Source organism: Cherax quadricarinatus, chromosome 60, assembly GCF_038502225.1.
Source record: "Cherax quadricarinatus isolate ZL_2023a chromosome 60, ASM3850222v1, whole genome shotgun sequence".
Lineage (NCBI taxonomy): Eukaryota > Metazoa > Arthropoda > Malacostraca > Decapoda > Parastacidae > Cherax > Cherax quadricarinatus.
The window spans coordinates 302,280-313,287 of NC_091351.1; the positions used below are offsets into that span (position 1 = coordinate 302,280).

At 45.4% G+C, this 11,008-nt stretch overlaps 1 protein-coding gene across 3 annotated transcripts in view; it reads left to right on the top strand.

Moving 5' to 3' along the window:
• mei-41 (meiotic 41) overlaps positions 1-1,754 on the top strand; it is a 183,829-nt gene extending 182,075 nt beyond the window's left edge. For all 3 annotated transcript variants that reach the window (XM_070097851.1, XM_070097852.1, XM_070097853.1), the window contains exon 49: positions 1,444-1,754. In XM_070097851.1, the coding sequence (XP_069953952.1) occupies positions 1,444-1,617 (174 nt within the window). In that variant the 3' untranslated portion in view covers positions 1,618-1,754. The remainder of the gene's footprint in view (positions 1-1,443) is intronic.
• Positions 1,755-11,008: the final 9,254 nt, after the last annotated feature.

Consider the following 11,008-nt stretch of genomic DNA (forward strand, 5'->3'; position numbering starts at 1 on the left):
GAAAACATATTACAGAAATAGAGATGATTTTGATTAGTTTCACGATGAAAACGACCTTGAAATTGAGCTCAAAGTAGCGGAAGTGTTTGATTTTTACCAATGTTCAGGAGTAAGCAAATCACACCACACATCCAGTACACGTCATCTGGCGAGTCTAATATTCTTTCACTAGTGCACTGATATTATTTATACCACTTTTACAATAATGCAGTAGTCTGCATAACAGTAAATTTTGTATTTTTTGTATGAATAAAAAATCAAAATAGAAAGCAATAGTAATATAAGAGGGGCCTAGACATGACTAATGAACAGAGGATATGTTATTTTAGTGCCAAGAATGTCTACGTTGTTTATTCTGGACCCTGTTTTGAAATTGGCATCTTCTTTAATTTGCGTGAAATTGGCCAAATTGCCAATTTCTGACCACTTTATTGGGTAGTTCAAATCAGTAAATGGTTGGTTTCTTGTACTAAACTGATAGAAAAAATGGAGTTCTAAAAAAAATAGCTATGAGTTTGGTCAACTGGAACAACAGAATTGGCCAAAAACGGGGCTCAAAGTCGGCGAAATCACCGATGCGTATATGTCGCCAAGAGCTCTAATTTCGCGGGAGCGTAATTCCGTGAGTTTTTGACGAAATTTCATACTATTGGTGTCATTTCACAAGAATTTTTTTTTTTTTTTTTTTTTCCAAAAATTTTGCGACATAGAATGACAGCTTCAGAAAGGGGCTTGCAACAGTCAAAGGGTTAAGCTTTCTCATTGTTATTATTATTATAATCAAAACTAAGTGCTAGACCCACAAGGGTCAGCTTTTGCAGTAATACTCTAATTTTTTTCATGCTCTTAGTCTTTCACACTTATTTTATATAGCTACAAAAAGAATTGCTGTGTGTTTTATATGAGTATGGCACTTTTTTAATATAATAATTATATAATATTGTATAGGCCATACAGTATTATGCACAGGGTTTCAAGCAACTCATAATCTGTATATAAATGGTTCAGAGAACCTACAGATAATGTAATAATTAATGTTAAAGGTTATTGTTAGGTAAATAGTTTAGTGCTTGTATTCAAATACATAAAATAATAAGTCCTGTTTTCCCTCTATTTACTACAAAATTTTCTCTTCAGAATATCATTCAAGTTTTTGCAAAATCATTATTACCCTTTTGATTTTGATAAATTAGACACATGTGCAACACTTGGATATCTTTACTGAGGAAACGTTTTGCCACACAATGGCTTCATCAGTCCATACAAAGGAGAATGGTGAAGAAACGTTCCCTCAGTAAAGATATCCATGTTGTACGTGTCTATTTTATCAACTTGTCGGTTCTCTGAATCATTTATCTACATTTTGATTTTATGTTTGATACTTTTCATTAGCAATAAATTTATTCCAGAAGTGAATTAAAAAAAAAAAAAATTCTTTCTCAGGCCCAGATGCACGTCAGTAATATTGAACATCGTCTCAGTGGCCAGATTCGCACCAAGGCACGAGGTCCAAACTTACCATTGTCTGTGGAAGGGCAAGTAAATTCATTAATTGAGGAAGCTACCAATATTGACAATCTCTGCCAAATGTATATTGGGTGGGCAGCTTACATGTAGTATAACTAGCATGTGGAGAGCTTTCATTAAACAGATTATTTGTTCCCATGGTTATATATTTGTACAAAGAAGAATTTTATATTACATATATTTAGTAATATCTGTAACAAATGTATTTAGATATTAAAATATGAAAAAAAGGCATATTCCAAACTGTTGTTCTCTCAGGTAGTTTTAACATTCATGTCTTTAAACCTTTTGCATATCATTCAAATAAATATGGTATAATTTCTTACTTTTTTAATAAATGTTTTAAAAAAATAAAATTTCAATAAATCCCACATAAAAAATATTGAATACATGTTTAACACAAATGATGGACTTCTGTGCCAGCCTTTGTGGAGTGTGGACACCTCGCTCTACACCTGCCTTTAGTGTCAGCAATGAGTTTTCCCTGTTTGCTTCCCAGAATGCTGGTAATTGTTCAGAGCACCATGAATCAGCTCTGTAGGCTTGGGGAAATCTTGTCATTGTTGACTGGAGTAGAGGTGGGGTGTGGGTGTCTGGCTCTATTGAAGTTGAGGCCTAATTGGAAACAGTTACTTTTTTTTTTTTTTAGGAGGAAACTTTTTTCCCCTCCATTACCTACCCAGATTTGGGCAAAATCATTCACCAGACTTTTGAGAGCAGAGTTCATATGACATATGGTGGTGTATTATTATTATTATTATTATTATTATTATTATTATTATTATTATAATCAAGGGGAAAGCACTAAACCTGTAGGATTATACAGCACCTGTGGGGGGGATGGAAGGTATTCAGAGAACTGGAGCACAGATCCAGTTCCCTAGATCAAGAGCCCCTCACCAGCATCAAGGAACCTTCCTTGAGGGGTATTATTATCAAAAAGAATCTCTAAACCCACTAGGATCATACAGCACTGCAGGGCAGGGAGTGATGCAGGATCAAAGGATAAGCATGAGTAAGACGGGTGTGCCCAATGTGAAGACGGGAGAGTACAGTCTCCCTACCTCAGCACTGATAGTAAGGCCAGAAACCAAAACTTGGTTTGATAGAATGTAATTTGTTACGAGTCATATTGGACCAACGTTGTTGCCACCAGTTGCAAAGATGGCTAGAGATTACAGCAAAATAGTCTGAGAATGGACGACCTTTATGTGAAACTGGGAGGTCATGTACTGCGGACTGTGCAGCAAAGTCTACCTGCTCATTGCCCTGAACATCAACATGACCAAGGACCCAACAGAAAACAATATCTTTGTTTTTGCTGGAAATGTGGCACAACCAAAACTGTATACAAAGAACTAGCCTTCACCAACAACCTGTTACTGGTTGAGTGGCCAGAACTCCTGTCCCTCCTGCCTCATGTTCACTCCTGTTCTGCACTTACCTGGTGCTATCCCAATGTTCTCTATAAGCCACCCTATCACAAATGTTAATTTTGTCAGTATTGTTATTACTGAAAATAGATGCACCTCCAAGAGTTGTGACTTGTGGGATTAAGCCAGCCCATCACTGCAGTGCTTTAAATTCAGTAGGAGTGAGTAGCCCTGCTTTGAAAAAGTAATGTGTTATTCTGTTCATAAAAGCATTGCACCTTGATTTGTGCTCTTCAGGATTACTTTTTGGACTGTGGTGCTCGTTCTCTTCTAGAAAGACATTGATTGATGGTGGAATTATTTTCTTCTTTAGATCACCCTGCCTTGGTGGGAATGGACAATGTGTTAAAAAATTATTAAATAAAATAAATTTGCTAAGACAACAAAAGCTTAGTATAATCTGGCTAATCTTGTATTAGTTTAAATACCTTATCAATTTGAAGACTTTTAGTGAGATAAATTAATGAGTGCTATAATCTAGTTATATACTGTATCTGCATGCCTCTGGCAAGACAGTGATAATGTGAATGATGAAAATATTTCTTTTTCAGTAATTCTGCCTTGGTGGGAGATGGGCAGAATGTTAAAAAAATATATACAAGTTAGATTATATCTTTCTTATCAGCATCTGTAATGGCCATCGACATATTTGCTTAACTGATTACAGTACATGCACTTTTTTAATGGTGCTGTCAATCATATTTATTGATTAATGCATAATGTAAACATTTCCAGAACTGAAATATGAAAGTTTAGTGTGACCAATCACAGTTGAGTCTCCACAGCTGGTTAAACATTTAGGTACCAAAAAGAATACGACTGGTGACTGCACCTCTATAAGAGTGCCTTGTCAAACTTAATGAATTTCCTGTCCTATTCACAAGATGACACCTTCATTACCCTTTTAACGGTCAGAGAATCTACAAGAACTGCTCCAGCAGGTCCTGCTAAGTGTGCTTCAACCAGTACCAGTGTGCATCCATGGAACACTATACAGGTAACATTTTGATATGAATTAATATATCTCAATTGTTATTCCATTATGTAGGCCAAAATACCAGGCTCTTTGGTTTGCCCTATGGTCACATTATTCTCACAGGCTAGGCTGTGGCTAAGTTTCCTTGGGGGATGCTTGAGCCATTATTAGGATCTTCATAAATTTTTATGCTAGTATTATGTAGTGCACTGAGCCTGAGAGTTTCATCTTGGTAACTGCGCAAGTTGTAAAGAGCTGAAGTGCACCAGTCAACAAAAATTATTATAAATAATAATAACATGCAATAATGTTCCTGGACTAAAACCTGAGTAATAAAAATATCATTCTGCAGTACTAGTGTGTTAAATGGATAATTGCATTAAGAATAAATAAGTGGCAGACAGACAGGCAGGCATTACAGGCATGGCAGGCTCGAGCAAGTAGAGCAGGCAAGGCAGGACAGGGCAGGCCAGAGAAGGCAGGACAGAACAGGCCAGAGCAGGCAGGACAGGACAGGCCAGAGCAGGCAGGAAAGGAGAGGATAGGCACCTGAAGTCAGTACCTGGCCATACGGGCTGTGGTTCATACGTCAGTTTGCGTGCGGCCAGCAATAACAGCCTGGTTGATCAGACCCTGATCCACCACGAGGCCTGGTCTCAGACTGAGCCACAGGGGCCTTGACCCCCAAAACCCTCTCCAGGTAAATAGGCCAGAGCAGGCAGGGCAGGACAGTACAGGCCAAACCAGAGCAAGCAGGGCAGGACAGGCCAAACCAGAGCAGGCAGGGCAGGACAGGCCAAGCCAGAGCAAGCAGGGCAGGGCAGGCCAAGCCAGAGCAGGCAGGGCAGGGCAGGCCAAGCCAGAGCAGGCAGGGCAGGACAGGCCAAGCCATAGCAGGCAGGGCAGGACAGGCCAAGCCAGAGCAGGCAGGGCAGGACAGGCCAAGCCAAAGCAGGCAGGGCAGGACAGGCCAAGCCAGAGCAGGCAGGGCAGGACAGGCCAAGCCAGAGCAGGCAGGGCAGGACAGGCCAAGCCAGAGCAGGCAGGGCAGGACAGGCCAAGCCAGAGCAGGCAGGGCAGGACAGGCCAAGCCAGAGCAGGCAGGGCAGGACAGCCAAGCCAGAGCAAGCAGGACAGGACAGGCCAGAGCAGGCAGGGCAGGACAGGCCAAGCCAGAGCAGGCAGGGCAGGACAGGCCAAGCCAGAGCAGGCAGGGCAGGACAGGCCAAGCCATAGCAGGCAGGGCAGGACAGGCCAAGCCAGAGCAGGCAGGGCAGGACAGGCCAAGCCAAAGCAGGCAGGGCAGGACAGGTCAAGCCAGAGCAGGCAGGGCAGGACAGGCCAAGCCAGAGCAGGCAGGGCAGGACAGGCCAAGCCAGAGCAGGCAGGGCAGGACAGGCCAAGCCAGAGCAGGCAGGGCAGGACAGGCCAAGCCAGAGCAGGCAGGGCAGGACAGCCAAGCCAGAGCAAGCAGGACAGGACAGGCCAGAGCAGGCAGGGCAGGACAGGCCAAGGCAGGGCAGGACAGGCCAAGCCAGAGCAGGCAGGGCAGGACAGGCCAAGCCAGAGCAGGCAGGGCAGGATAGGCCAAGCCAGAGCAAGCAGGGCAGGACAGGCCAAGCCAAAGCAAGCAGGGCAGGACAGGCCAAGCCAGAGCAAGCAGGGCAGGACAGCCAAGCCAGAGCAGGCAGGGCAGGACAGCCAAGCCAGTCTTAGCCAGAGCAGGAAGGGGAGGACAGAGCAGGCAGGGCAAGTCAGGCAAGAGCAGGCAGGGCAGGGCAGGCCAGAGCAGGCAGGGTAGGACAGGCCAGAGCAGGCAGGACAGGACAGGCCAGAGCAGGCAGGACAGGACAGGCCAGAGCAAGCAGGACAGGACAGGCCAGAGCAAGCAGGGCAGGACAGGACAGAGCAGGCAAGGCAGAGCAGGACAGGACAGAGCAGGCAAGGAAGGGCAGGATAGGACAGACCAGAGCAGGCAAGGCAGGGCAGGACAGGACAGGCCAGAGCAGGCAGGGCAGGCCAGAACAGGCAGGGCAGTACAGGACAGACCAGAGCAGGCAGTACAGGACAGTCCAGAGCAGGCAGGACAGGCCAGAGCAGGCAGGACAGGCCAGAGCAGGCAGGACAGGCCAGAGCAGGCAGGACAGGACAGAGCAGGCAGGACAGGACAGAGCAGGCAGGACAGGACAGAGCAGGCAGGACAGGACAGAGCAGGCAGGACAGGACAGAGCAGGACAAGCAAAGCAGGATAAGGTTGGGCAGGCAGATGAGCAGAAGGCTGACAGACACAATAAAGGCAAAGCAAGGCAGAGAGATTTAATATTTACTCGTTTGTTGCAGTCTCACCGCCCGCGGTTGTCTGCGGGCGGTGTATGCCCCAGCCTGCAGGGCAGGCTGGGGCATACACAAGAAGGCAGGACAAGCCAGAGCAGGCCAGACCAGAGAAAGTATGGCAGGATAGGCAAGGGAAGGACAGGGTGGGGCGGGCAGGCAGGCAGATAGACAGGCAGCAGAACAGGGTTGGGCAGGTAGGTGGACAGTCAGCAGAACATGGATGGGCAGGTAGCAGAGCAGGGTTGGGCTGGTAGGTAGGTAGGCTGGTAAGCAGCAGAACAGGGTTTAATAACATCTTTATTTCTACAAGTACAAGGTATACAGACCATAGCTTACATCAATTACATACTACTATATAGAAAGCCTTGTTATGCAGAGCATTTCGGGTAAATTAGGTCAATTTTGTCCCAGGACGCGACCCACACCAGTCCGCTAACACCAGGTACCCGTTTTACTGATGGGTGAACAGGTGTAAGGAAACACGCCCTCAGCGTGTGAATAGAGGGCTTTACCTACCAGGCCACAGGTTGGGCAGGTAGGTAGGCAGTGCGCAGGAAGAGATTGGTAAATTATTATACTCATAACTAAGCGTTAAACCCACAAGGGTTAGAGACTGGTAATTGTAGCTTTAATATATACACTTTCTGTCAGTCTCCCACCGCACACGTCAGGTTCAGGTGCAGCTTTCCTACCTTTGCTTGCATCTCTCCCCTCCTCCCCTAATCCTTCCCCTCACCTCCCCCTCCTCTCTCACTCCTTCCCACCACCTCCCCTCCTCCCTCGCTCCTTCCCATCATCTCCCCTCCTCCCTCACTCCTTCACACCCTCCTCCCTCACTCCTTCACACCCTCCTCCCTCACTCCTTCACTCCCTCCTCCCTCACTCCTTCACACCCTCCTCCCTCACTCCTTCCCATCATCTCCCCTCCTCCCTCACCCCTTCCCATCATCTTCCCTCCCCCCTCATTCCTTCCCAATACCTCCCCTCCTCCCTCACTCCTTCCCAATACCTCCCCTCCTCCCTTACTCCTTCCCAATACCTCCCCTCCTCCCTCACTCCTCATCATCTCTCCTCCCTCACTCATCATCTCTCCTCCCTCACTCCTTCCCATCATCTCCCCTCATCCCTTGCTCCTACCCATCATTTCGCCTCCTCCCTCAAACTCACAAACACTCCACCATCACTCCATCTACCACCTCATCACTGTCTTGTCTCAGGGCTGAGGTCCCCCCACATGCACCGACTATCCAACATGTATTGTATCTCAAATTTTTCATCACAACTCAAAACGGAATACCTTTTTAAGGGTAAATCCTAACTAAAATTTATCGTAACTCAAAGACCATTATGAGAAATTATGTGGGTGAATTTTCACAAGAACAATCTTGAATTAAGATCGAGGGTTCTATCCCCGCCCGTGGCATGGTTTAAATTAACCTTCCACCCATATAACTGGGGAGAACTAACACATATAAACCCAATATTAATGCATCCTGGAGACATGTGGGACCAGAGACAATGGGTGGTAACAATGTCCCTCTTCAATGACCATCGTCTCACCTCCACAACTCACTTCTGGACCTACATATCAATATATGGTTCCTGAATATTTATTATGAAATTTTAAGCCAGTAAACATGACTTATTTTGAGAGACTGTAGGATAAGGAAAAAGTTATGTGAACGTGACTAAGTAATTTGTATTATTATAATCAAAGAAAGTGTTAAACCGACAAGGGTCATAAAGCAATTTGTTAGTATATTTAAAATTTATTAAATAATTTCATAATAAACCAAATACACTAATTATAAGTTGCACCTACCCATTTATTGCATGGGTGATGTATCCTAACACCTCCCAACAGGTAAGTAATATTAGACAATAACTAGCTACCTTACCAGTTTATGGAGCTGAATACACACTGGGAGGATAAATTATATTGGATAAATATTGCAGGTAAATATGGAGTCATATTCAGCTACCACCTCCTGTTTTCCATCATTATTCTGACAGCTGTATTAAATATCTGGACACTTCCAGATGCACCAGTTTCCCTGTTTATCCTGACGTTACAAAACTCAGACGATAATATTGCTATCGGCTTAAATTACACTGGATTAAATGTACACAAATTCTTTTTCTTTCTTTCTTTGTTGGGTTTATCAGGGCCACTGACAGCATACGTTGTATCGAGTCCAGTTTCTCGATGGTACCATAAAAAATTTGTTGTCCAAGGCTGAGCGATGAGAGAAAAGGAACAAAAGTTCCTTTGTAGATAGAAATTTTAAGTTTTCAATTAGATCCGGTGGACGCCCTTGCCAAGCCCCAGTTGAGAGGGACACCCTTGCCAAGCCCCAGTAGAGGGACGCCCTTGCCAAGCCCCAGTAGAGGGACACCCTTGCCAAGCCCCAGTAGAGGGACGCCCTTGCCAAGCCCCAGTAGAGGGACACCCTTGCCAAACCCCAGTAGAGGGACACCCTTGCCAAGCCCCAGTAGAGGGACGCCCTTGCCAAGCCCCAGTAGAGGGACACCCTTGCCAAACCCCAGCAGAGAGGGACGCCATTGCCAAGCCCCAGTAGAGAGGGACACCCTTGCCAAGCCCCAGTAGAGGGACGCCCTTGCCAAGCCCCAGTAGAGGGACACCCTTGCCAAACCCCAGCAGAGAGGGACGCCATTGCCAAGCCCCAGTAGAGAGGGACACCCTTGCCAAGCCCCAGCAGAGGGACACCCTTGCCAAGCCCCAGCAGTGGGACACCCTTGCCAAGCCCCAGCAGAGGGACGCCCTTGCCAAGCCCCAGTAGAGGGACGCCCTTGCCAAGCCCCAGTAGAGAGGGACACCCACACCCCCACCTGAGTTCAGTAACCGGCTGCCCACCAGAGACCGTTAAAGAATTTTCCGCAGAACAGAAAAAAAATGGAGCTGGCTAAAGTAAGCCGATGAACAGGTGCCCCTCCTGTAGAGTGCCCGGCGGGGAAAATAGATTAGGACAAGCGTCCCAGTGAGAACAGGGGAAATTTGTCACTGATACTCAGGCGAGAGAGAGACGTCCACACTCGACGAAGGCTGGCGCAGAAGTCCTTTTACACAAATTCCCAGTCCAAACCCTCATTACGCCATCTTAGATGCTACACCACTTTACAACGTTCATCTTATACATAGATTTATTTAAATTCAGTGACACTTCCAGGTGTGTCATACATTTTCCTTATCCAAATATGAATTTCTTCGAAATTACATTAATTACATTTTTACTTAACTGATTAATTACCATAAATAAGGAAATTATAGGGGATGTTGGTTTCCCTGTGGCTCATCATCTTTTAAAAGTCACATCAACACCACACACCTACACTACTTTATATAAACATTATTATCCCCCTTAAGTATTATACACAAGTTACAGGAAAATTATCATTATTTTCCACAAACATTGTAATGGAACCACTGTACTGCATTTCTGGTTTTCTGTTATTATATTCAGCTCTATTCTGTTGCTTCTGATATCTTGGTTTACGTTATTCAGCATTCTAATGTTTTACATTAACCCTCTCAAGCTTTGTTTGAAAAAACTCGTAAGTCCTCTTAGCACTCGTCCCATCGTTATAATGATCTATATAAAATTAATCAGAAGGCACTTGTACATGCCAACAGTCTCAAGATCTCTTACCAAGTTACAGTACACCAGCACTAATATTTTTAACTTGATCAAATGAGGCCTATTCAGGTTATAAACCTTGGAAACAAGAGTTCGGTAGGGCTTCAGAGACGTTTAATAAGATGATGGAGGAGTTATGTTGGATCCCACCACCTACCATGGTGACGTAGACACGTTGAGCTCTACCACCCACCATGGTGACGTAGACATGTTGAGCTCCACTACCCACTATGGTGACGTAGACATGCTGAGCTCCACCACCCACCACAGTGAGAGAAATGTTGGACTGCACCATCCTACCAGGGAAGGAGAGATCCCTTGACGTAGTGAAGCGCTCTTGATACGAAGAATTAGACCTATTGTCTACTTCCTTGAATCGAATCTGATTACTCTCGCCCTTCCCCTTTCCGTTTAGCCTTTAGGGATATTCCCCTTGTGTATAACAGCTCCTAGACTGAGAAAAAGGGATCGTTGTCCTTCCCATTACGTGACCTCCTTGGCAATGGCAGTGGTGTTTGCCCTGGAAATTGGATCATCTGGGTATGTGCCTAGGCTGCCTGTCGGTTTCAGGTGGCAGCCAAAGGAAGTATGACTCTTGGTGGATTTCTAGTTGCTCTTCTCTTTCGTCGGCAGAGGTGGCTCGGTGGATGGGAGGTTGGGTACTATATATATTGCTGGTTTACTGGTATGAAGGGTAGGTAATGGAGCGGTTTGCATGTACCATCAGCTCTACTTGCTGCTACGAGAGGTGATATATAGTCTCTTTTTCGCTTTTCCTCAATTCAATTTCCTTAATTCACGAATAGTCCGGTTCATGATTGGCCTCCCACTGGTCTCCTAACCCATGCAGGACCCTGACCTAATCCCGACCAATCCACGAACCTTCCCCCGAACCCGGTACCACTTTTCGTTGCCGAACAGTTGATACATTGATCATGCACCCGGCTTCTTTCACAACAGAAAGTCGATTTTCGAATCGGTTGATCGTCACAGGACAGATTGGCTTGATACTAGTGCCCATACGACCTCAAGCTATACTCGATGATCCAAATACTATGACACTTTCCTACTAGCTCCAACCC